This window comes from Salmo salar, chromosome ssa12 (genome assembly GCF_905237065.1).
Source record: "Salmo salar chromosome ssa12, Ssal_v3.1, whole genome shotgun sequence".
Lineage (NCBI taxonomy): Eukaryota > Metazoa > Chordata > Actinopteri > Salmoniformes > Salmonidae > Salmo > Salmo salar.
The window spans coordinates 16,907,895-16,933,970 of NC_059453.1; the positions used below are offsets into that span (position 1 = coordinate 16,907,895).

A 26,076-nucleotide genomic window follows, 5' to 3' on the forward strand; every position below is an offset into this window, starting at 1 on the left:
ACTATGCAGTCACTAGGCTCCGTGCAGTCACTAGGCTCCGTGCAGTCGCTATGCAGTCACTAGGCTCCGTGCAGTCACTAGGCTCCGTGCAGTCACTAGGCTCCGTGCAGTCACTAGGCTCCGTGCAGTCGCTATGCAGTCACTAGGCTCCGTGCCTAGGCTCCGTGCAGTCACTATGCAGTCACTAGGCTCCGTGCAGTCGCTATGCAGTCACTAGGCTCCGTGCCTAGGCTCCGTGCAGTCACTATGCAGTCACTAGGCTCCGTGCAGTCACTAGGCTCCGTGCAGTCGCTATGCAGTCACTAGGCTCCGTGCAGTCACTAGGCTCCGTGCAGTCACTAGGCTCCGTGCAGTCACTAGGCTCCGTGCAGTCACTATGCAGTCACTAGGCTCCGTGCAGTCGCTATGCAGTCACTAGGCTCCGTGCAGTCACTAGGCTCCGTGCACTCGCTAGGCTACGTGCAGTCACTAGGCTACGACTACAGGTTTTTAAGGCACTTTGACCTATAATTTAATTTCTAATAATGATTGAGCCTAAAGATTTTTACATTTGGTTTCGTATTCAGTTAGCACAGTATGTATGAATTCATATCATCTAATTTTAGAGGTGATGTTCTCTACCCTGAACCTTGTTTTAACCGTGTCTGGTGGAATTACCAAGTGTTTGAAAATCTCAATTCATAATCGCAATATCTGGCCCAAATCAAAAATCACAATTCAACATGTTGGTCCAAATCATGCAGCCCTAAAAGGCACCCACCCTGTTTTAAAACATTAATCGATTGCAGCTTTTAACACATTCCTTCACACACATATATACATACACACACACACACACACACACACACACACACACACACACACACACACACACACACACACACACACCACACACTCCACTCCGAAGGGCCCTCTTTAAAACCACAGTCAACAGGAAGTGTTGAAAAAGAAACATCAGATGAGTCAAAAGATAAGGATGCTGTTCTGGGGGAACGGTACACACACACCCCCTCACACACACATTTATTAGTTCAGGATGGTTTCCCCTCCACCCCCAGGGGACCTCTGCTGACACGCAGCCCCAGTCAGAGTGCTCCATTCTGGGCCACATGAAACACGACGGGCCCCTGTTGTCTGGCGCTCCGGAGCCTGGGGTTGCTCTGTTGTGGTGGAGCTGGTGGTCGCGGTGCTCCAGCTGTTTTGGTTGTGTTTTTCTGTTTTCTTTGTGGGAAGGATGGTCTCGCTATTTGTTGTAGTGTTTTCTGATGGCGTGGGAGCTGTGGCTATTTGTTGTAGTGTTTTCTGGTGGCGTGGGAGCTCTGGCTAGTTGTAGTGTTTTCTGGTGACGTGGGAGCTGTGGCTAGTTGTTGTAGTGTTTTCTGGTGGCGTGGGAGCTGTGTTTTCTGGTGGCGTGGGAGCTGTGGCTAGTTGTAGCTAGTGTTTTCTGGTGGCGTGGGAGCTGTGGCTAGTTGTTGTAGTGTTTTCTGGTGGCGTGGGACCTGTGGCTAGTTGTAGTAGTGTTTTCTGGTGGCGTGGGAGCTGTGGCTAGTTGTTGTAGTGTTTTCTGGTGGCGTGGGAGCTGTGGCTAGTTGTAGTAGTGTTTTCTGGTGGCGTGGGAGCTGTGGCTAGTTGTTGTAGTGTTTTCTGGTGGCGTGGGTCCTGTTGCTAATTGTAGTAGTGTTTTCTGGTGGCGTGGGTCCTGTTGCTAGTTATAGTAGTGTTTTCTGGTGGCGTGGGTCCTGTTGCTAGTTGTTGTAGTGTTTTCTGGTGGCGTGGGAGCTGTGGCTAGTTGTAGTAGTGTTTTCTGGTGGCGTGGGAGCTGTGGCTAGTTGTAGTAGTTTTTTCTGGTGGCGTGGGAGCTGTGGCTAGTTGTAGTAGTGTTTTCTGGTGGCGTGGGAGCTGTGGCTAGTTGTTGTAGTGTTTTCTGGTGGCGTGGGAGCTGTGTTTTCTGGTGGCGTGAGAGCTGTGGCTAGTTGTAGTAGTGTTTTCTGATGGCGTGGGAGCTGTGGCTAGTTGTAGTAGTGTTTTCTGGTGGCGTGGGAGCTGTGGCTAGTTGTAGTAGTGTTTTCTGGTGGCGTGGGACCTGTGGCTAATTGTTGTAGTGTTTTCTGGTGGCGTGGGTCCTGTTGCTAGTTGTAGTAGTGTTTTCTGGTGGCGTGGGAGCTGTGGCTAGTTGTAGTGTTTTCCTGTGGCGTGGGAGCTGTGGCTAGTTGTTGTAGTGTTTTCTGGTGGCGTGGGAGCTGTGGCTAGTTGTTGTAGTGTTTTCTGGTGGCGTGGGAGCTGTGGCTAGTTGTTGTAGTGTTTTCTGGTGGCGTGGGAGCTCTGGCTAGTTGTAGTGTTTTCTGGTGGAGTTGGAGCTCTGGCTAGTTGTTGTAGTGTTTTCTGGTGGCTTGGGAGCTGTGTTTTCTGGTGGTGTGGGAGCTGTGGCTAGTTGTAGTAGTGTTTTCTGGTGGCGTGGGAGCTGTGGCTAGTTGTTGTAGTGTTTTCTGGTGGCGTGGGAGCTGTGTTTTCTGGTGGCGTGGGAGCTGTGGCTAGTTGTAATAGTGTTTTCTGGTGGCGGGGGAGCTGTGGCTAGTTGTAGTGTTTTCTGGTGGCGTGGGAGCTCTGGCTAGTTGTTGTAGTGTTTTCTGGTGGCGTGGGAGCTCTGGCTAGTTGTTGTAGTGTTTTCTGGTGGCGTGGGAGCTCTGGCTAGTTGTAGTGTTTTCTGGTGGCGTGGGAGCTGTGGCTAGTTGTAGTGTTTTCTGGTGGCGTGGGAGCTGTGGCTAGTTGTAGTAGTGTTTTCTGGTGGCGTGGGAGCTGTGGCTAGTTGTAGTGTTTTCTGGTGGTGTGGGAGCTGTGGCTAGTTGTAGTGTTTTCTGGTGGCGTGGGAGCTGTGGCTAGTTATAGTAGTGTTTTCTGGTGGCGTGGGAGCTGTGGCTAGTTGTTGTAGTGTTTTCTGGTGGCGTGGGAGCTGTGGCTAGTTGTTGTAGTGTTTTCTGGTGGCGTGGGAGCTGTGGCTAGTTGTTGTAGTGTTTTCTGGTGGCGTGGGAGCTGTGGCTAGTTGTTGTAGTGTTTTCTGGTGGCGTGGGTGCTGTGGCTAGTTGTAGTGTTTTCTGGTGGCGTGGGAGCTGTGGCTAGTTGTTGTAGTGTTTTCTGGTGGCGTGGGAGCTCTGGCTTGTTGTTGAAGTGTTTTCTGGTGGCGTGGGAGCTCTGGCTTGTTGTTGAAGTGTTTTCTGGTGGCGTGGGAGCTCTGGCTTGTTGTTGTAGTGTTTTCTGGTGGCGTGGGAGCTGTGGCTAGTTGTAGTAGTGTTTTCTGGTGGCGTGGGAGCTGTGGCTAGTTGTAGTAGTGTTTTCTGGTGGCGTGGGAGCTGTGGCTATTTGTAGTAGTGTTTTCTGGTGGCGTGGGAGCTGTGGCTAGTTGTAGTGTTTTCTGGTGGCGTGGGAGCTGTGGCGAGTTGTAGTGTTTTCTGGTGGCGTGGGAGCTCTGGCTAGTTGTTGTAGTGTTTTCTGGTGGCGTGGGAGCTCTGGCCAGTTGTAGTGTTTTCTGGTGGAGTTGGAGCTGTGGCTAGTTGTTGTAGTGTTTTCTGGTGGCGTGGGAGCTGTGTTTTCTGGTGGCGTGGGAGCTGTGGCTAGTTGTAATAGTGTTTTCTGGTGGCGTGGGAGCTGTGGCTAGTTGTAGTGTTTTCTGGTGGCGTGGGAGCTGTGGCTAGTTGTAGTGTTTTCTGGTGGCGTGGGAGCTCTGGCTAGTTGTTGTGTTTTCTGGTGGCGTGGGAGCTGTGGCTAGTTGTAGTGTTTTCTGGTGGCGTGGGAGCTGTGGCTAGTTGTAGTAGTGTTTTCTGGTGGCGTGGGAGCTGTGGCTAGTTGTAGTGTTTTCTGGTGGTGTGGGAGCTGTGGCTAGTTGTAGTGTTTTCTGGTGGCGTGGGAGCTGTGGCTAGTTGTTGTAGTGTTTTCTGGTGGCGTGGGAGCAATGGCTTGTTGTTGTAGTGTTTTCTGGTGGCGTGGGAGCTGTGGCTAGTTGTAGTAGTGTTTTCTGGTGGCGTGGGAGCTGTGGCTAGTTGTAGTAGTGTTTTCTGGTGGCGTGGGAGCTGTGGCTAGTTGTAGTGTTTTCTGGTGGCGTGGGAGCTGTGGCGAGTTGTAGTGTTTTCTGGTGGCGTGGGAGCTCTGGCTAGTTGTTGTAGTGATTTCTGGTGGCGTGGGAGCTCTGGCTAGTTGTTGTAGTGTTTTCTGGTGGCGTGGGAGCTGTGGCTAGTTGTAGTAGTGTTTTCTGGTGGCGTGGGAGCTGTGGCTAGTTGTAGTGTTTTCTGGTGGCGTGGGAGCTGTGGCGAGTTGTAGTGTTTTCTGGTGGCGTGGGAGCTCTGGCTAGTTGTTGTAGTGTTTTCTGGTGGCGTGGGAGCTGTGGCTAGTTGTAGTAGTGTTTTCTGGTGGCGTGGGAGCTGTGGCTAGTTGTAGTGTTTTCTGGTGGCGTGGGAGCTGTGGCGAGTTGTAGTGTTTTCTGGTGGCGTGGGAGCTCTGGCTAGTTGTTGTAGTGTTTTCTGGTGGCGTGGGAGCTGTGGCTAGTTGTAGTGTTTTCTGGTGGTGTGGGAGCTGTGGCTAGTTGTAGTGTTTTCTGGTGGCGTGGGAGCTGTGGCTAGTTGTTGTAGTGTTTTCTGGTGGCGTGGGAGCTGTGGCTAGTTGTAGTGTTTTCTGGTGGCGTGGGAGCTGTGGCTAGTTGTTGTAGTGTTTTCTGGTGGCGTGGGAGCTGTGGCTAGTTGTTGTAGTGTTTTCTGGTGGCGTGGGAGCTGTGGCTAGTTGTTGTAGTGTTTTCTGGTGGCGTGGGAGCTGTGGCTAGTTGTTGTAGTGTTTTCTGGTGGCGTGGGAGCTCTGGCTTGTTGTTGTAGTGTTTTCTGGTGGCGTGGGAGCTGTGTCTAGTTGTAGTAGTGTTTTCTGGTGGCGTGGGAGCTGTGGCTAGTTGTAGTAGTGTTTTCTGGTGGCGTGGGAGCTGTGGCTAGTTGTAGTGTTTTCTGGTGGCGTGGGAGCTGTGGCGAGTTGTAGTGTTTTCTGGTGGCGTGGGAGCTCTGGCTAGTTGTTGTAGTGTTTTCTGGTGGCGTGGGAGCTCTGGCTAGTTGTTGTAGTGTTTTCTGGTGGTGTGGGAGCTGTGGCTAGTTGTAGTGGTTTCTGGTGGCGTGGGAGCTGTGGCTAGTTGTAGTAGTGTTTTCTGGTGGCGTGGGAGCTGTGGCTAGTTGTTGTAGTGTTTTCTGGTGGCGTGGGAGCTGTGGCTAGTTGTTGTAGTGTTTTCTGGTGGCGTGGGAGCTGTGGCTAGTTGTTATAGTGTTTTCTGGTGGCGTGGGAGCTGTGGCTAGTTGTAGTGTTTTCTGGTGGCGTGGGAGCTGTGGCTAGTTGTTGTAGTGTTTTCTGGTGGCGTGGGAGCTCTGGCTTGTTGTTGAAGTGTTTTCTGGTGGCGTGGGAGCTCTGGCTTGTTGTTGTAGTGTTTTCTGGTGGCGTGGGAGCTGTGGCTTGTTGTAGTAGTGTTTTCTGGTGGCGTGGGAGCTGTGGCTAGTTGTAGTAGTGTTTTCTGGTGGCGTGGGAGCTGTGGCTAGTTGTAGTAGTGTTTTCTGGTGGCGTGGGAGCTCTGGCTTGTTGTTGTAGTGTTTTCTGGTGGCGTGGGAGCTGTGGCTAGTTGTTGTAGTGTTTTCTGGTGGCGTGGGAGCTGTGGCTAGTTGTTGTAGTGTTTTCTGGTGGCGTGGGAGCTCTGGCTTGTTGTTGTAGTGTTTTCTGGTGGCGTGGGAGCTGTGGCTAGTTGTTGTAGTGTTTTCTGGTGGCGTGGGAGCTGTGGCTAGTTGTTGTAGTGTTTTCTGGTGGCGTGGGAGCTGTGGCTAGTTGTAGTGTTTTCTGGTGGCGTGGGAGCTCTGGCTAGTTGTTGTGTTTTCTGGTGGCGTGGGAGCTGTGGCTAGTTGTAGTGTTTTCTGGTGGCGTGGGAGCTGTGGCTAGTTGTAGTAGTGTTTTCTGGTGGCGTGGGAGCTGTGGCTAGTTGTAGTGTTTTCTGGTGGTGTGGGAGCTGTGGCTAGTTGTAGTGTTTTCTGGTGGCGTGGGAGCTGTGGCTAGTTGTTGTAGTGTTTTCTGGTGGCGTGGGAGCTGTGGCTAGTTGTTGTAGTGTTTTCTGGTGGCGTGGGAGCTGTGGCTAGTTGTTGTAGTGTTTTCTGGTGGCGTGGGAGCTGTGGCTAGTTGTTGTAGTGTTTTCTGGTGGCGTGGGAGCTGTGGCTAGTTGTTGTAGTGTTTTCTGGTGGCGTGGGAGCTGTGGCTAGTTGTTGTAGTGTTTTCTGGTGGCGTGGGAGCTCTGGCTTGTTGTTGTAGTGTTTTCTGGTGGCGTGGGAGCTGTGGCTAGTTGTAGTAGTGTTTTCTGGTGGCGTGGGAGCTGTGTCTAGTTGTAGTAGTGTTTTCTGGTGGCGTGGGAGCTGTGGCTAGTTGTAGTAGTGTTTTCTGGTGGCGTGGGAGCTGTGGCTAGTTGTAGTGTTTTCTGGTGGCGTGGGAGCTGTGGCGAGTTGTAGTGTTTTCTGGTGGCGTGGGAGCTCTGGCTAGTTGTTGTAGTGTTTTCTGGTGGCGTGGGAGCTCTGGCTAGTTGTTGTAGTGTTTTCTGGTGGTGTGGGAGCTGTGGCTAGTTGTAGTGTTTTCTGGTGGCGTGGGAGCTGTGGCTAGTTGTAGTAGTGTTTTCTGGTGGCGTGGGAGCTGTGGCTAGTTGTTGTAGTGTTTTCTGGTGGCGTGGGAGCTGTGGCTAGTTGTTGTAGTGTTTTCTGGTGGCGTGGGAGCTGTGGCTAGTTGTTATAGTGTTTTCTGGTGGCGTGGGAGCTGTGGCTAGTTGTAGTGTTTTCTGGTGGCGTGGGAGCTGTGGCTAGTTGTTGTAGTGTTTTCTGGTGGCGTGGGAGCTCTGGCTTGTTGTTGAAGTGTTTTCTGGTGGCGTGGGAGCTCTGGCTTGTTGTTGTAGTGTTTTCTGGTGGCGTGGGAGCTGTGGCTTGTTGTAGTAGTGTTTTCTGGTGGCGTGGGAGCTGTGGCTAGTTGTAGTAGTGTTTTCTGGTGGCGTGGGAGCTGTGGCTAGTTGTAGTAGTGTTTTCTGGTGGCGTGGGAGCTCTGGCTTGTTGTTGTAGTGTTTTCTGGTGGCGTGGGAGCTGTGGCTAGTTGTTGTAGTGTTTTCTGGTGGCGTGGGAGCTGTGGCTAGTTGTTGTAGTGTTTTCTGGTGGCGTGGGAGCTCTGGCTTGTTGTTGGAGTGTTTTCTGGTGGCGTGGGTCCTGTTGCTAGTTGTAGTAGTGTTTTCTGGTGGCGTGGGAGCTGTGGCTAGTTGTTGTAGTGTTTTCTGGTGGCGTGGGAGCTGTGGCTAGTTGTAGTATTGTTTTCTGGTGGCGTGGGTCCTGTTGCTAGTTGTAGTAGTGTTTTCTGGTGGCGTTTGAGCTGTGGCTAGTTGTTGTAGTGTTTTCTGGTGGCGTGGGAGCTGTGGCTAGTTGTTGTAGTGTTTTCTGGTGGCGTGGGAGCTCTGGCGAGTTGTAGTGTTTTCTGGTGGAGTGGGAGCTCTGGCTAGTTGTTGTAGTGTTTTCTGGTGGCGTGGGAGCTGTGCTTTCTGGTGGCGTGGGAGCTGTGGCTAGTTGTAGTAGTGTTTTCTGGTGGCGTGGGAGGTGTGGCTAGTTGTTGTAGTGTTTTTTGGTGGCGTGGGAGCTGTGTTTTCTGGTGGCGTGGGAGCTGTGGCTAGTTGTAGTGTTTTCTGGTGGCGTGGGATCTCTGGCTAGTTGTTGTAGTGTTTTCTGGTGGCGTGGGAGCTCTGGCTAGTTGTTGTAGTGTTTTCTGGTGGCGTGGGAGCTGTGGCTAGTTGTAGTAGTGTTTTCTGGTGGCGTGGGAGCTGTGGCTAGTTGTAGTGTTTTCTGGTGGTGTGGGAGCTGTGGCTAGTTGTAGTGTTTTCTGGTGGCGTGGGAGCTGTGGCTAGTTGTAGTAGTGTTTTCTGGTGGCGTGGGAGCTGTGGCTAGTTGTAGTAGTGTTTTCTGGTGGCGTGGGAGCTGTGGCTAGTTGTAGTAGTGTTTTCTGGTGGCGTGGGAGCTGTTTCTAGTTGTAGTAGTGTTTTCTGGTGGCGTGGGAGCTCTGGCTAGTTGTTGTAGTGTTTTCTGGTGGCGTGGGTCCTGTGGCTGGCATCCTGCTCCTCTTTATCAAAGAAGAAAGTCTAATAAAAAAAAGAGAGAGAGGAGGGGAGGGGACAGGATGGTATTGTGGACTCCATGTGGATGGGTCTGGGGAAATGGATGATGGGTCTGGGGAAATGGATGAAGGGTGGATGGGTCTGGGAAAAGGGATGAAGGGTGGATGGGTCTGGGGAAATGGATGATGGGTCTGGGGAAATGGATGATGGGTCTGGGGAAATGGATGATGGGTCTGGGGAAATGGATGATGGGTCTGGGGAAATGGATGAAGGGTGGATGGGTCTGGGAAAAGGGATGAAGGGTGGATGGGTCTGGGAAAAGGGATGGAGGGTGGATGGGTCTGGGAAAAGGGATGAAGGGTGGATGGGTCTGGGGAAAGGGATGAAGGGTGGATGGGTCTGGGAAAAGGGATGGAGGGTGGATGGGTCTGGGAAAAGGGATGGAGGGTGGATGGGTCTGGGAAAAGGGATGGAGGGTTGGATGGGTCTGGGAAAAGGGATGGAGGGTGGATGGGTCTGGGAAAAGGGATGGATGGTGGATGGGTCTGGGGAAAGGGGTGGATGGTCTGGGAAAAGGGACACACACTGTTTAGCTTTCAGTGAGACGTGGCCTGTCTGTCTCCCTGTCTATCTGCCTGTATCCCTCTCTGACTGTCTAACTGGTTGTCTCCCTCTGTCTCCCTGTCTTTCTCTCTGACTGTCTATGTGGTTGTCTCCCTGTCTGTCTGCCTGTCTTCCTCTCTGACTGTCTATGTGGTTGTCTCCCTGTCTGTCTGCCTGTCTTCCTCTCTGACTGTCTAACTGGTTGTCTCCCTCTGTCTGCCTGTCTTCCTCTCTGACTGTCTAACTGGTTGTCTCCCTCTGTCTGCCTGTCTTCCTCTCTGACTGTCTAACTGGTTGTCTCCCTCTGTCTGCCTGTCTTCCTCTCTGACTGTCTAACTGGTTGTCTCCCTCTGTCTGCCTGTCTTCCTCTCTGACTGTCTAACTGGTTGTCTCCCTGTCTGTCTGCCTGTCTTCCTCTCTGACTGTCTAACTGGTTGTCTCCCTGTCTGTCTGCCTGTCTTCCTCTCTGACTATCTAACTGGTTGTCTGTAGGTCATTATATCAATTACTCTGATGTGTTCTTTATTCAACACCAGATTCCCACTTCAGTCCAGAACTCTTCCAGATGCTTCCAGACCTGGAATTCTGTCTGCATGTCTATTCTTCAGACTCATCGCCAACTTGAGCTAAACTAGGACACACACACACACTCCTGGTCTATCCCTCTCTATCATAGTGGTCTGTGGTTTCACATATCTTATTGGAAGTGTGTGTGTGTGTGTGTGTGTGTGTGTGTGTGTGTGTGTGTGTGTGTGTGTGTGTGCCAATATAATTCCAATCCTGGTTTGTCTCAAGATGGTGATGAGTCTGAATAGTTAAACAGAATTCCAGGTCTGGAAGAGTCTGTTAACACTTTGATATTCAAGCAAGCTTCTTTCTTAACAGTGTATAATGGGTTATAATAGGCCTAGCAAGCTTCTTTCTTAACAGTGTATAATGGGTTATAATAGGTCTAGCAAGCTGCTTTCTTAACAGTGTATAACAGGTTAGAATAGGCCTAGCAAGCTGCTTTCTTAACAGTGTATAACAGGTTAGAATAGGCCTAGCAAGCTTCTTTCTTAACAGTGTATAAAGGGTTATAGGCCTAGTAGTTTTTCGGACTGAAAGTCAACATGTGGCAGTGCTGATCAAGGAAAATACATTTCTTTGGACATTATTCATGGTTGTTAAGACTTGTGTGCCTCAAACTTTTATAAGATCCAACTGTTATTTCCTCTGATATTATGTTTTTATTGTCTCCAGGTAAGAAATGAGGATTGTGATCAGATGACTACGGCTACCATAGAGGGACATATAGAACAGAGCGGACGCCCCAACACACTGTTCCTCCTACCTTTTTAACATGAAATTCCAGGCTCAAAGTGGATTGTGATGTATTCAAACCCATTGTGAATCCAGTGTGCACTTCAAATAGTTTTACAAGAGTTCAAAAACATGAAACGAAGTAATAAAGGAATATAAAATATCTCCATTGCCGATATGTGGTTGTGTTTTCTCTCTGAGTTGATATCAACAGCTAGAACAGTGCTTAGAACAGAATGAACTCTTATTTTATTGCTACCTTTCTATTGTAACAGGCTATTTATTGTTCAATTAGTTTCTCTCTCCACACACACACACTCGTTGGAAGTCGTGCCGGAGACTGTCTCTGTTGTTCATGCTCCATGTATTAGCTACCTGGATTCAGACTGCATTCTTGTATTCCAGAGAATAGAGAAGGAGGGGGGGGGGGCAGTGCCCAGTCTGTCATTCCGATATTTTGTGGAGTTGTTTTTTTTTTATACATTAGCCCCCGTTCGGTTCTTTTGAAGTCCCGTAGACCCACACATACACATGTCCCGCAGACACCGACACACACATACACATGTCCCGCAGACACCGACACACACCTGTCCCGCAGACACCCACACACACCTGTCTGGCAGACACCCACACACACCTCTCTGGCAGACACACCTCCTGCCCCATCCGCTAGCTCTCTGCTTATCGTTCAGGCATCTTGGCTGCTGTTTCTTGCCGTCTCCTCCCGGTAAACAAGACACTGGGACAGACAGGTGTTGAGTTGTCTGGGGGTCAAAGGTGACACTAGTGGCTGGTAGAGGGAGAACCTCAATTGCATACTCCTCGCGTCCTCTCCTTGTTTCCTCCTCAAAACCCATTGGTTGAGAAAGTCAGAGGCTCTCCCTTCTGACCATCTCCAATAGGTTTTGAGAAGGAGGCGAGGAGAGAGGATGCGAGGAGTATGCAATTGAGATTCTCCCAGAGTCTCCACCTTCTTTGGAGTGTGCACTCCCCACCACAGATTTTAATTGCCTGGCTACCCAGACTCCTCGCTTCGGACAAACGCTAGGCCACTCCCACAGATGTTAGTTTCTTCTGCGCAATTAGTCTGGATCTGAGTACCTCCCCGACCCTTCACCAAACACGAACACATTCGGGTCCGTTTGATTGGTCCAGAAACTGATGTGTTGGACCAGTGCCAGAACAGGTGGGTAAAGAGGCGGGTTGAACATGTCATTGTCTTTGACACTCTGATCGGTTGGAGATGAACCATTCCCTGATGACTCTGTTTTGTACAACGCCCCTCGTCACCACAAACGACATCAATGATGGCAGTTCCAGAGCAGAGAAAGAATTTAGTGTCGTCACGCTAGGATTTTAAAGGATAGGATTTGTGTAAGCATTGACTAGAGGGACTGTCCATTAATGTAAAATCCATGTCAGGAAGTGTGCAAGTGCACGCTTTGACAGAAGAGGAGAGGAGGGAGAAAGTGACTGAAAAGATTTGGCATGGGTCCTCAGATCCTCAATTTCTACAGCTGCACCATCGAGAGCATCCTGACTGGTTGCATCACCTCTTAGTATGGCAACTGCTTGGCATCTGACGCAAGGCGCTGCAGAGGGTAGTGCGTACGGCTTAGTACATCACTGGGGCAAAGCTTCCTGCCATCCAGGACCTCTATTTTCCAGGTGGTGTCAGAGGAAGGCCCTAAAAATTGTGAAACACTCCAGTCACCCAAGTCATAGAATGTTCTCTCTGCTACCGCACGGCAAGCGGTACCGGAGTGCCAAGTCTAGGTCCAAAAGGCTCCTTAACAGCTTTTCCGCCCAGGCCATTAAACTGCTAAACAGTTAATCAAATGGCTACCTGGACTATTTGCATTGACCCCCTTTTTTACGCTGCTGCTACTCGCTGTTTATTATCTATGTATAGTCACTTTACCCCTACCTACATATACATATTACCTCGACTAACCTGTACGCCCAAACATTGACTCTGTACCGGTACCCCCTGATTATTGTTATTTTATTGTCTAACTTTTTCTTTATTTTGTATTCATTTTATTAGCAAATATTTTCTTACTTAACCAACAATAAAATAAATAAAAATGTTTTAAGCGATTGTAAGTAAGCATTTCACGGTAAGGTCTACATCTGTTGTATTCGGCCCATGTCACAAATACAATTTGAGAGAAAGAGATGGTAAAGTGACTGGGGATTCAGTCCATGACTGATCCTATATCTAAGGGGTCTGAAAGGGGAGGGCAGCCTACAGTATCCATCAACTCTCTTCTCACCATCTGGACACAGAATGGGAAGCTGAGGAGAAGGTGTGAGTCATGGGGGAGAGGTGCGCGACCGGCTGTCACCTTCCTCTTGGCTGTGACAACCATCATTTAGGTTGAGAGGCCACGCCCACACGAGGTTGAAAACAAATACACAACCAGGGGAAATGTCCTGCTTCTGAATAAACAACCGGAGGGTCTGTCCTGGCGATCAATTACGAAATAAACCTTCTAAAGGTGTTAACTTCCTAATGTGAGGATCAATTATAGCCTAATCCAGGAAACCCAGTACGAAAATATCGCGCCACGAAAGATTAATTATAGGCGTATAACGTTTGTCACTTGTTGCCTGGCAAAAGGCCTCCTGCGGGGACGGGGGCTGGGACTAAAAATACAAAAAAAAATATAGGACAAAACACACATCTCGACAAGAGAGACAACACGACACTACATAAATAGAGACCAAACAACATAACAAGATCAAAGGGAACAACCTGGACATGAGGGGGCGTGCCGTGTGAGTGTTGTTGGTATTACTATCCTTGTGGGGACCAGAAGTCCTCACAAGAATACTAAAACACAAGAATACTAAAACAAGAAATATTCGGACAATTGGGGACATTTCGCCAGTCCCCACAAGGAAAATGGATACTTCAGGTTTAGGGGTTAAGGTTAGATTAAGGGTGAGGGCTTAGGGAAAGTATCATTTTGAATGGGAATCATTTGTTTGGTCCCCACAAGGATAGTAAAACAAACGTGTGTGTGTGTGTGTGTGAAACTCACGCCCCTCAAAGCACCAGCCCACGATAACGATTGGTTTGGGGGAAAGAAAAGGGGGAAACGTTTGAATAAAACCCCTCTGGTGCCTGCCTGGTAGTATGAATGTAACTTCGACCAGGACAGCAGCAGCAAGTGATGCCGTCTGTCTTATCAGCGCTGAGGAAAACCGTTGAAAACCGCTGGATATCTCAATAAATTGAAGGGGGACGCAAACACTTTTTGGTGAATCACTAAAATGAGCTTGATTTGTATTTTTATCCGCATTTTTACATGATACGAGTGACTTCAAAGTTGTTTTCTTTTTAATATAGCCTATATTTTTATTTGAATTCCATCGTTTTTTTTACCTTAATGGATGGGATTGAAGGCGAATGGCGCACCACACTGAAATGATTGAAATGTTTTACGCGTTCTAGCTTGGATGCATTTTGGAGTAGTCTGACAGCTCGCACTAAGCTCTGGAACCTTGGGAACACCTGGTTATTCTGTCCATAACACACTGATGCCAAGTGGAACTTTTTCTCTCTCTGTTTACATTTTATTCTCTTTGGCAATTCATCCATTGCAACTCTTTCATTTAGCTCACCAGACCAGACGCACTCTTGTTTAGTTTTTACCCCAAGGAACTATTACATAGTTTTTCCCCCTCCCTTTTAAGGTTTTTGAAATGACGAGCCAAAGTACTGAGAGAAGTAGGCCTATAGGGACTCTGGCGTTGCTGCGTTCCGCGTTGCTGTTGGGTCTTCTTCACATTGGTGCACCAGAGGCGAGGAGGCTACGGGGCAGCCGCGCGCAACACCGGAGAGCCTCGGCCATGCCGTCCCCACCGTTAACATACAGGGACCGGGTAGTAGAGGGGACCGGAGCCGGCGAGAGCTTCCCGTTAGACTTCACCGCCGTCGAGGGGAACATGGACAACTTCATGACCCAAATTAAAAACCTGGCGCAGTCGCTGTACCCGTGCTCCGCGCAGAAGCTGGACCAGGACATGAGGCTGCACTTCTTGGACAATTCCTCTGCGACGTGTAACGATGGATCCCCAGCTGGGTAAGTGGAAGACTTTAAAGTTCGACGTTTAAATTCTGAATTGGCATGAATTAAAGTCGCCCTAAACTTCACTTTTCAACATTTCACAAGTAGCCTAAACTCACATGACAATCACATACTTTTGTTGTGCGTATTGGCTTTGACACATCTTTCCAGTTGTTTATCAAACTCTCAGTGGTTGAGTGAAAGCCAGTCCATCTATCACCACTACAACAACTTTTCCTGCCCTTCATGTCAATCCGAATGCGACCGAAATGGATTAAAAAATGACAAGATGAGAGGACGGGCGCTCTCTGAGGTCTATGTCGGAGCTCGAGAGAGAGAGGGAGCCCGGACCGCGAGATCAGATGCCTCTCATCAATGGAAAGTTTGACAAAAGGAATTTTACGGAAGGAGAGCACGCGAGGCCACAGTGAAAAGAATGCCTTTCATGTACAGCAGGTGACAGGCAATGTACAGCTTTAGTGGTGGTTGGCGTCACAGGTCTAGGATCAGCTTATCCTCTCAAAAACCATATAACCTCAACCGTTTGAAGGGAAAACGCAAGACTGACTTCGGATCAGAGTCTATAGGGACAAATCTCCTCCTCTTGTAGGCTACTATCCTTGTTGCCTTTGGCTTTTTATATCCAAATGGCTTTCTAGGCCGTGCGTCATGATATTGCGCATTTGGAGAGAGATGTGAAATTGAGGAGGGGACGCTATATTAGAACGGAATGTAGCGACGCTAATGGATGATTGTGATGAAAGAAGGTGTGAAAATAAAAACATTCCACAAAGCCGAAGCCCTGTTGCCCTCAGATCCACTTCCAGCCGCGACAGGTGCCCTGCATGAATGCGCCATGACAGTTATAGGTTGATAGTGACCAATAGAACAAACATGGGCCGATTTCTTCACGGGAAGAACACAGGGGTTATCCTCAGTGTGAAAAAACAATGTTTTGGTGAAATAACTGTGATAATTGACTTTGGGAAGTAGTGCTTTGAAATCCTTATGTTGTTTCACACCATGGTTGCCAGGTGTTGAGAGAAAAAGACTGCCTTTTGCCAGTTTAATTTTTGTCTTCTCCAGTGTGAGAACAAGCTCACAAGTCAACAGAAGGTTGAAGAATAGAATAGACCCTATTAACAGATGACTATTCCATTATGAATCAACGAGAGAGAACAAGAAAGAGAGCGAGATTCAGTTGATTCATCGCAACGGAACCTCTCGTGATCCCACTCTATCCCAAATAAAGACCTCAGACCCACATCACTTTACATAGAGAGGGAGAGAATCAGCAAACCAGCAATTGTGAGTGTCTTCGCACTCCATCGATGTGACTGGGTGTATCAGCAGCAGCATCCCAAACCACAAGAGACCTCTCAACAGACCTTGCGGTGCGCGAGGCCGTGCAGGGCCAGGCAGACACGCTCTGGGCACGCATGCACACCTGCTCTATCTGACAACCAGTAGAGAAAATTACAACCGTCGATTATCTCTCCAACCACAAATTGCTAATTTCTCACGACGGATCCAACCCTCTCTCAACCACACAGTCTGCCTCGAGAGTTACAGCAGAGATCCATCCAGCACGTTGTGGGCAATGAAACAACCAATATCCATTCATTGTTAATGCAGGAAGTGAAGCGGGTGTGGGACCATTGGGTAATGCGAAAATGGGCGAGGGACGTGAACAGGGCGGGACATAAATTGGAATAAACTGAACGTTATCCAAATACTCCAACATTGCATCTTGATTGACCAATCGAACCTCACTATAACTTCCAGCCCGGACTGGATTAGCTGTTGATAACTAGCAGTACCTAGCATGGTTGCTAACACCCACATGAGGGCGAAGCTAGCGTGACTATCTGTATAGTGGATCACTGCTAAGGCTACACTTCTCCCGCTGCCATAGGCATGTGTGTGTAAAAACCCATACAGTGTGAGGAGGGGGAGTATTTTTCAACAGCCACGGGGAGTTATTAAGAACAATGTGTCTGAGGATGTGAGGAATTTACTCTCCCTGTGTTTCTTAATTACAAATGAAGCTTCTGACGTTGATTTCTTTGCACTACTTGAACCTAACCTGGCGCCCCCTCTACTCTTTCCTGCTTCATTTATAAATGTTCAATCTGGCAACCCAAATTAAAAGTCAGATTTTTATGTAAAAGACTTAATTTTCTCTGTCTCTTTCTGCTCTCTCTCTCTCTGTCTGTCTGTCTCTCTCTTCTGTCTGTCTCTCTCTGTCTGCCTCTCTCTCTCTCTCTCTGTCTGTCTGTCTGTCTGCTTGTCTGTCTGTCTCTCACTTGCTCGCTCTCTCTCAATTCAATTCAAGGGCTTTATTGGCATGGGAAACATATGTTTACATTGCCAAAGCAAGTGAAATACATAATAAGCAAAATTGAAATAAACAATAAAAATGAACAGTAAACATTACACCCACAGAAGTTCCAAAATAATAAAGACATTTCAAATGTCATATGTGTTGTAGCGACGTGAAAATAGTTAAAATCTCTGTCTGTCTGTCTCTCTCTCTCTCTCTCTCTCTCTCCATTCTACCTTTCCAGCAGCTGTCCAGTAGAGACACAGTTAATCCTCGTTAACCTAAAACACCTGGCACATCTCTCACTAATGTAGATGGATTCAGGAGTATGTGTGTGAACTGTTCATGCCATCATCTGCCTGTTCATAACAGCACATGAGTGTGTGTGTTTCACACAACCTCACACATGCAGCCCAAAGACGTGTCCCCTTGTTTATGTGTGTGTCTGTGTGTCTGCCAGGCCGGACCACTAGTCATCAGTCTGACTGAGTGCAGGTCTTTCTACACACATTACAATAATCCAATCATTCATATAATGGCCCTGGGTTCCTTTGATATAGGCATCCAAACAGGCCCCTGTTGAAAGGCTGTTTTAGGCATCTGAATGGGCTCTGTCTGTCTGGGTGTTTTAGCTGGAAACCAGAGCCAAATGTTTCAAGTCTAGTTCAAAGCAGAAGCCTAAAGGACCGCACACGTTCTGGAGCGGTCCATAACACAAACCCAACCAACGGTGTGTGTGTGTGTGTGTGTGTGTGTGTGTGTGTGTGTGTGTGTGTGTGTGTGTGTGTGTGTGTGTGTGTGTGTGTGTGTGTGTGTGTGTGTGTGTGTGAATGAATGTAGATGCTCAGAAATACATACTCTCTCTGTGTGTGTGTGTGTGTGTGTGTGTGTCTGCCTGCCAATACTGCCCCCCCCACACACACACACACTTGTAAAACAGTTTGTTTTTGTATTGTCCTGTATAGGTACTACATCAAGGAATCTAAAGGCAGCAAGAGATGGCTGATATTCTTGGAGGGTGAGTTGAGAGGTTTAAGACTTCCAAACTCTCTGGTATTTGTCTGTCGTATTTTTCAATCCAAGGCACGTTACAGGGCAGAGCACTGTACAGCCGACGATGTGCTTCTTAAAGGTAATGTACGTTTTGAGTTGACAATCACTGTGTTTATTGTGAATGTGAGCTGCACAAACGGCAGGGAAATGACCTTTAAAAGGTGCAGTGTCGGCTGACCAGTGCGCTGCTCTATAACCGGCCTTGGATTGAATCTGGGCCCTGATGCTTGTTATTTGTTGTTGTTCTTCTCTGTCCTGTGTAATGTTGTTGTTGGTCTGTGTAGGTGGATGGTACTGTATGTAATGTTGTTGGTCTGTGTAGGTGGATGGTACTGTATGTAATGTTGTTGTTGGTCTGTGTAGGTGGATGGTACTGTATGTAATGTTGTTGTTGGTCTGTGTAGGTGGATGGTACTGTATGTAATGTTGTTGTTGGTCTGTGTAGGTGGATGGTACTGTATGTAATGTTGTTGTTGGTCTGTGTAGGTGGATGGTACTGTATGTAATGTTGGTCTGTGTAGGTGGATGGTACTGTATGTAATGTTGTTGTTGGTCTGTGTAGGTGGATGGTACTGTATGTAATGTTGTTGTTGGTCTGTGTAGGTGGATGGTACTGTATGTAATGTTGTTGTTGGTCTGTGTAGGTGGATGGTACTGTATGTAATGTTGTTGGTCTGTGTAGGTGGATGGTACTGTATGTAATGTTGTTGTTGGTCTGTGTAGGTGGATGGTACTGTATGTAATGTTGTTGGTCTGTGTAGGTGGATGGTACTGTATGTAATGTTGGTCTGTGTAGGTGGATGGTACTGTATGTAATGTTGTTGTTGGTCTGTGTAGGTGGATGGTACTGTATGTAATGTTGTTGGTCTGTGTAGGTGGATGGTACTGTATGTAATGTTGTTGGTCTGTGTAGGTGGATGGTACTGTATGTAATGTTGTTGTTGGTCTGTGTAGGTGGATGGTACTGTATGTAATGTTGGTCTGTGTAGGTGGATGGTACTGTATGTAATGTTGGTCTGTGTAGGTGGATGGTACTGTATGTAATGTTGTTGGTCTGTGTAGGTGGATGGTACTGTATGTAATGTTGTTGGTCTGTGTAGGTGGATGGTACTGTATGTAATGTTGTTGGTCTGTGTAGGTGGATGGTACTGTATGTAATGTTGTTGTTGGTCTGTGTAGGTGGATGGTACTGTATGTGATGTTGGTCTGTGTAGGTGGATGGTACTGTATGTAATGTTGTTGTTGGTCTGTGTAGGTGGATGGTACTGTATGTAATGTTGTTGGTCTGTGTAGGTGGATGGTACTGTATGTAATGTTGTTGTTGGTCTGTGTAGGTGGATGGTACTGTATGTAATGTTGTTGTTGGTCTGTGTAGGTGGATGGTACTGTATGTAATGTTGGTCTGTGTAGGTGGATGGTACTGTATGTAATGTTGTTGGTCTGTGTAGGTGGATGGTACTGTATGTAATGTTGTTGGTCTGTGTAGGTGGATGGTACTGTATGTAATGTTGTTGTTGGTCTGTGTAGGTGGATGGTACTGTATGTAATGTTGTTGTTGGTCTGTGTAGGTGGATGGTACTGTATGTAATGTTGTTGTTGGTCTGTGTAGGTGGATGGTACTGTATGTAATGTTGTTGGTCTGTGTAGGTGGATGGTACTGTATGTAATGTTGTTGTTGGTCTGTGTAGGTGGATGGTACTGTATGTAATGTTGTTGGTCTGTGTAGGTGGATGGTACTGTATGTAATGTTGTTGGTCTGTGTAGGTGGATGGTACTGTATGTAATGTTGTTGGTCTGTGTAGGTGGATGGTACTGTATGTAATGTTGTTGTTGGTCTGTGTAGGTGGATGGTACTGTATGTAATGTTGTTGGTCTGTGTAGGTGGATGGTACTGTATGTAATGTTGTTGTTGGTCTGTGTAGGTGATGGTACTGTATGTAATGTTGTTGTTGGTCTGTGTAGGTGGATGGTACTGTATGTAATGTTGTTGTGTCTGTGTAGGTGGATGGTACTGTATGTAATGTTGTTGGTCTGTGTAGGTGGATGGTACTGTATGTAATGTTGTTGGTCTGTGTAGGTGGATGGTACTGTATGTAATGTTGTTGTTGGTCTGTGTAGGTGGATGGTACTGTATGTAATGTTGTTGTTGGTCTGTGTAGGTGGATGGTACTGTATGTAATGTTGTTGTTGGTCTGTGTAGGTGGATGGTACTGTATGTAATGTTGTTGTTGGTCTGTGTAGGTGGATGGTACTGTATGTAATGTTGTTGGTCTGTGTAGGTGGATGGTACTGTATGTAATGTTGTTGTTGTCTGTGTAGGTGGATGGTACTGTATGTAATGTTGTTGTGTCTGTGTAGGTGGATGGTACTGTATGTAATGTTGTTGTGGTCTGTGTAGGTGGATGGTACTGTATGTAATGTTGTTGGTCTGTGTAGGTGGATGGTACTGTATGTAATGTTGTTGGTCTGTGTAGGTGGATGGTACTGTATGTAATGTTGTTGTTGGTCTGTGTAGGTGGATGGTACTGTATGTAATGTTGTTGGTCTGTGTAGGTGGATGGTACTGTATGTAATGTTGTTGGTCTGTGTAGGTGGATGGTACTGTATGTAATGTTGTTGGTCTGTGTAGGTGGATGGTACTGTATGTAATGTTGTTGTTGGTCTGTGTAGGTGGATGGTACTGTATGTAATGTTGTTGTTGGTCTGTGTAGGTGGATGGTACTGTATGTAATGTTGTTGGTCTGTGTAGGTGGATGGTACTGTATGTAATGTTGTTGTGTCTGTGTAGGTGGATGGTACTGTATGTAATGTTGTTGGTCTGTGTAGGTGGATGGTACTGTATGTAATGTTGTTGTTGGTCTGTGTAGGTGGATGGTACTGTATGTAATGTTGTTGTTGGTCTGTGTAGGTGGATGGTACTGTATGTAATGTTGTTGGTCTGTGTAGGTGGATGGTACTGTATGTAATGTTGTTGGTCTGTGTAGGTGGATGGTACTGTATGTAATGTTGTTGGTCTGTGTAGGTGGATGGTACTGTATGTAATGTTGTTGTTGGTCTGTGTAGGTGGATGGTACTGTATGTAATGTTGTTGTGTCTGTGTAGGTGGATGGTACTGTATGTAATGTTGTTGTTGGTCTGTGTAGGTGGATGGTACTGTATGTAATGTTGTTGGTCTGTGTAGGTGGATGGTACTGTATGTAATGTTGTTGGTCTGTGTAGGTGGATGGTACTGTATGTAATGTTGTTGTTGTCTGTGTAGGTGGATGGTACTGTATGTAATGTTGTTGTTGGTCTGTGTAGGTGGATGGTACTGTATGTAATGTTGTTGGTCTGTGTAGGTGGATGGTACTGTATGTAATGTTGTTGTTGGTCTGTGTAGGTGGATGGTACTGTATGTAATGTTGTTGGTCTGTGTAGGTGGATGGTACTGTATGTAATGTTGTTGGTCTGTGTAGGTGGATGGTACTGTATGTAATGTTGTTGTTGGTCTGTGTAGGTGGATGGTACTGTATGTAATGTTGTTGTTGGTCTGTGTAGGTGGATGGTACTGTATGTAATGTTGTTGTTGGTCTGTGTAGGTGGATGGTACTGTATGTAATGTTGTTGTGGTCTGTGTAGGTGGATGGTACTGTATGTAATGTTGTTGTTGGTCTGTGTAGGTGGATGGTACTGTATGTAATGTTGTTGTTGGTCTGTGTAGGTGGATGGTACTGTATGTAATGTTGTTGTTGGTCTGTGTAGGTGGATGGTACTGTATGTAATGTTGTTGTTGGTCTGTGTAGGTGGATGGTACTGTATGTAATGTTGTTGGTCTGTGTAGGTGGATGGTACTGTATGTAATGTTGTTGTGTCTGTGTAGGTGGATGGTACTGTATGTAATGTTGTTGTTGGTCTGTGTAGGTGGATGGTACTGTATGTAATGTTGTTGTTGGTCTGTGTAGGTGGATGGTACTGTATGTAATGTTGTTGTTGGTCTGTGTAGGTGGATGGTACTGTATGTAATGTTGTTGGTCTGTGTAGGTGGATGGTACTGTATGTAATGTTGTTGGTCTGTGTAGGTGGATGGTACTGTATGTAATGTTGTTGTTGTCTGTGTAGGTGGATGGTACTGTATGTAATGTTGTTGTTGGTCTGTGTAGGTGGATGGTACTGTATGTAATGTTGTTGTGGTCTGTGTAGGTGGATGGTACTGTATGTAATGTTGTTGGTCTGTGTAGGTGGATGGTACTGTATGTAATGTTGTTGTTGGTCTGTGTAGGTGGATGGTACTGTATGTAATGTTGTTGTTGTCTGTGTAGGTGGATGGTACTGTATGTAATGTTGTTGTTGGTCTGTGTAGGTGGATGGTACTGTATGTAATGTTGTTGTTGGTCTGTGTAGGTGGATGGTACTGTATGTAATGTTGTTGTTGGTCTGTGTAGGTGGATGGTACTGTATGTAATGTTGTTGGTCTGTGTAGGTGGATGGTACTGTATGTAATGTTGTTGTTGGTCTGTGTAGGTGGATGGTACTGTATGTAATGTTGTTGTTGGTCTGTGTAGGTGGATGGTACTGTATGTAATGTTGTTGGTCTGTGTAGGTGGATGGTACTGTATGTAATGTTGTTGTTGTCTGTGTAGGTGGATGGTACTGTATGTAATGTTGTTGGTCTGTGTAGGTGGATGGTACTGTATGTAATGTTGTTGTTGTCTGTGTAGGTGGATGGTACTGTATGTAATGTTGTTGTTGGTCTGTGTAGGTGGATGGTACTGTATGTAATGTTGTTGTGGTCTGTGTAGGTGGATGGTACTGTATGTAATGTTGTTGGTCTGTGTAGGTGGATGGTACTGTATGTAATGTTGTTGGTCTGTGTAGGTGGATGGTACTGTATGTAATGTTGTTGTTGGTCTGTGTAGGTGGATGGTACTGTATGTAATGTTGTTGTTGGTCTGTGTAGGTGGATGGTACTGTATGTAATGTTGTTGTTGGTCTGTGTAGGTGGATGGTACTGTATGTAATGTTGTTGTTGGTCTGTGTAGGTGGATGGTACTGTATGTAATGTTGTTGGTCTGTGTAGGTGGATGGTACTGTATGTAATGTTGTTGTTGGTCTGTGTAGGTGGATGGTACTGTATGTAATGTTGTTGTTGGTCTGTGTAGGTGGATGGTACTGTATGTAATGTTGTTGTTGGTCTGTGTAGGTGGATGGTACTGTATGTAATGTTGTTGTTGGTCTGTGTAGGTGGATGGTACTGTATGTAATGTTGTTGGTCTGTGTAGGTGGATGGTACTGTATGTAATGTTGTTGTTGTCTGTGTAGGTGGATGGTACTGTATGTAATGTTGTTGTTGTCTGTGTAGGTGGATGGTACTGTATGTAATGTTGTTGTGTCTGTGTAGGTGGATGGTACTGTATGTAATGTTGTTGGTCTGTGTAGGTGGATGGTACTGTATGTAATGTTGTTGTGGTCTGTGTAGGTGGATGGTACTGTATGTAATGTTGTTGTTGGTCTGTGTAGGTGGATGGTACTGTATGTAATGTTGTTGGGTCTGTGTAGGTGGATGGTACTGTATGTAATGTTGTTGGTCTGTGTAGGTGGATGGTACTGTATGTAATGTTGTTGTTGGTCTGTGTAGGTGGATGGTACTGTATGTAATGTTGTTGTTGTCTGTGTAGGTGGATGGTACTGTATGTAATGTTGTTGGTCTGTGTAGGTGGATGGTACTGTATGTAATGTTGTTGTTGGTCTGTGTAGGTGGATGGTACTGTATGTAATGTTGTTGTTGGTCTGTGTAGGTGGATGGTACTGTATGTAATGTTGTTGGTCTGTGTAGGTGGATGGTACTGTATGTAATGTTGTTGTTGGTCTGTGTAGGTGGATGGTACTGTATGTAATGTTGTTGTTGGTCTGTGTAGGTGGATGGTACTGTATGTAATGTTGTTGGTCTGTGTAGGTGGATGGTACTGTATGTAATGTTGTTGTTGGTCTGTGTAGGTGGATGGTACTGTATGTAATGTTGTTGGTCTGTGTAGGTGGATGGTACTGTATGTAATGTTGTTGTTGGTCTGTGTAGGTGGATGGTACTGTATGTAATGTTGTTGTTGGTCTGTGTAGGTGGATGGTACTGTATGTAATGTTGTTGTTGGTCTGTGTAGGTGGATGGTACTGTATGTAATGTTGTTGTTGTCTGTGTAGGTGGATGGTACTGTATGTAATGTTGTTGTTGGTCTGTGTAGGTGGATGGTACTGTATGTAATGTTGTTGTTGGTCTGTGTAGGTGGATGGTACTGTATGTAATGTTGTTGGTCTGTGTAGGTGGATGGTACTGTATGTAATGTTGTTGTTGGTCTGTGTAGGTGGATGGTACTGTATGTAATGTTGTTGTTGGTCTGTGTAGGTGGATGGTACTGTATGTAATGTTGTTGTTGGTCTGTGTAGGTGGATGGTACTGTATGTAATGTTGTTGGTCTGTGTAGGTGGATGGTACTGTATGTAATGTTGTTGTTGGTCTGTGTAGGTGGATGGTACTGTATGTAATGTTGTTGTTGGTCTGTGTAGGTGGATGGTACTGTATGTAATGTTGTTGGTCTGTGTAGGTGGATGGTACTGTATGTAATGTTGTTGTTGGTCTGTGTAGGTGGATGGTACTGTATGTAATGTTGTTGTTGGTCTGTGTAGGTGGATGGTACTGTATGTAATGTTGTTGGTCTGTGTAGGTGGATGGTACTGTATGTAATGTTGTTGTTGGTCTGTGTAGGTGGATGGTACTGTATGTAATGTTGTTGTTGGTCTGTGTAGGTGGATGGTACTGTATGTAATGTTGTTGGTCTGTGTAGGTGGATGGTACTGTATGTAATGTTGTTGTTGGTCTGTGTAGGTGGATGGTACTGTATGTAATGTTGTTGGTCTGTGTAGGTGGATGGTACTGTATGTAATGTTGTTGTTGGTCTGTGTAGGTGGATGGTACTGTATGTAATGTTGTTGTTGGTCTGTGTAGGTGGATGGTACTGTATGTAATGTTGTTGTTGGTCTGTGTAGGTGGATGGTACTGTATGTAATGTTGTTGTTGGTCTGTGTAGGTGGATGGTACTGTATGTAATGTTGTTGTTGGTCTGTGTAGGTGGATGGTACTGTATGTAATGTTGTTGGTCTGTGTAGGTGGATGGTACTGTATGTAATGTTGTTGTTGGTCTGTGTAGGTGGATGGTACTGTATGTAATGTTGTTGTTGGTCTGTGTAGGTGGATGGTACTGTATGTAATGTTGTTGGTCTGTGTAGGTGGATGGTACTGTATGTAATGTTGTTGTTGGTCTGTGTAGGTGGATGGTACTGTATGTAATGTTGTTGGTCTGTGTAGGTGGATGGTACTGTATGTAATGTTGTTGTTGTCTGTGTAGGTGGATGGTACTGTATGTAATGTTGTTGTTGGTCTGTGTAGGTGGATGGTACTGTATGTAATGTTGTTGTTGGTCTGTGTAGGTGGATGGTACTGTATGTAATGTTGTTGGTCTGTGTAGGTGGATGGTACTGTATGTAATGTTGTTGTTGGTCTGTGTAGGTGGATGGTACTGTATGTAATGTTGTTGTTGGTCTGTGTAGGTGGATGGTACTGTATGTAATGTTGTTGGTCTGTGTAGGTGGATGGTACTGTATGTAATGTTGTTGTTGGTCTGTGTAGGTGGATGGTACTGTATGTAATGTTGTTGTTGGTCTGTGTAGGTGGATGGTACTGTATGTAATGTTGTTGTTGGTCTGTGTAGGTGGATGGTACTGTATGTAATGTTGTTGTGGTCTGTGTAGGTGGATGGTACTGTATGTAATGTTGTTGTTGGTCTGTGTAGGTGGATGGTACTGTATGTAATGTTGTTGTTGGTCTGTGTAGGTGGATGGTACTGTATGTAATGTTGTTGGTCTGTGTAGGTGGATGGTACTGTATGTAATGTTGTTGGTCTGTGTAGGTGGATGGTACTGTATGTAATGTTGTTGTTGGTCTGTGTAGGTGGATGGTACTGTATGTAATGTTGTTGTTGGTCTGTGTAGGTGGATGGTACTGTATGTAATGTTGTTGTTGGTCTGTGTAGGTGGATGGTACTGTATGTAATGTTGTTGTTGGTCTGTGTAGGTGGATGGTACTGTATGTAATGTTGTTGTTGGTCTGTGTAGGTGGATGGTACTGTATGTAATGTTGTTGTTGGTCTGTGTAGGTGGATGGTACTGTATGTAATGTTGTTGTTGGTCTGTGTAGGTGGATGGTACTGTATGTAATGTTGTTGGTCTGTGTAGGTGGATGGTACTGTATGTAATGTTGTTGTTGGTCTGTGTAGGTGGATGGTACTGTATGTAATGTTGTTGTTGGTCTGTGTAGGTGGATGGTACTGTATGTAATGTTGTTGGTCTGTGTAGGTGGATGGTACTGTATGTAATGTTGTTGTTGTCTGTGTAGGTGGATGGTACTGTATGTAATGTTGTTGTTGGTCTGTGTAGGTGGATGGTACTGTATGTAATGTTGTTGTTGGTCTGTGTAGGTGGATGGTACTGTATGTAATGTTGTTGTTGGTCTGTGTAGGTGGATGGTACTGTATGTAATGTTGTTGTTGGTCTGTGTAGGT

The 26,076-nt window shown here is 46.4% G+C and overlaps 2 protein-coding genes across 4 annotated transcripts in view; both read left to right on the top strand.

Annotated features, from left to right (window-relative positions):
* The window catches only part of LOC106564294 (tether containing UBX domain for GLUT4), a 46,769-nt gene extending 36,570 nt beyond the window's left edge, over positions 1-10,199 (top strand). For all 3 annotated transcript variants that reach the window (XM_045690880.1, XM_045690882.1, XM_045690881.1), the window contains one exon: positions 9,977-10,199. In XM_045690880.1, the coding sequence (XP_045546836.1) occupies positions 9,977-9,987 (11 nt within the window). In that variant the 3' untranslated portion in view covers positions 9,988-10,199. The remainder of the gene's footprint in view (positions 1-9,976) is intronic.
* Positions 10,200-13,067: 2,868 nt separating this feature from the next.
* LOC123725432 (palmitoleoyl-protein carboxylesterase notum1a-like) overlaps positions 13,068-26,076 on the top strand; it is a 29,663-nt gene continuing 16,654 nt past the window's right edge. Inside the window, exons 1-2 of the mRNA XM_045690889.1 lie at positions 13,068-14,127; positions 17,401-17,453. Coding sequence (XP_045546845.1) covers positions 13,748-14,127; positions 17,401-17,453 — 433 coding nt within the window. The 5' untranslated portion in view covers positions 13,068-13,747. The remainder of the gene's footprint in view (positions 14,128-17,400; positions 17,454-26,076) is intronic.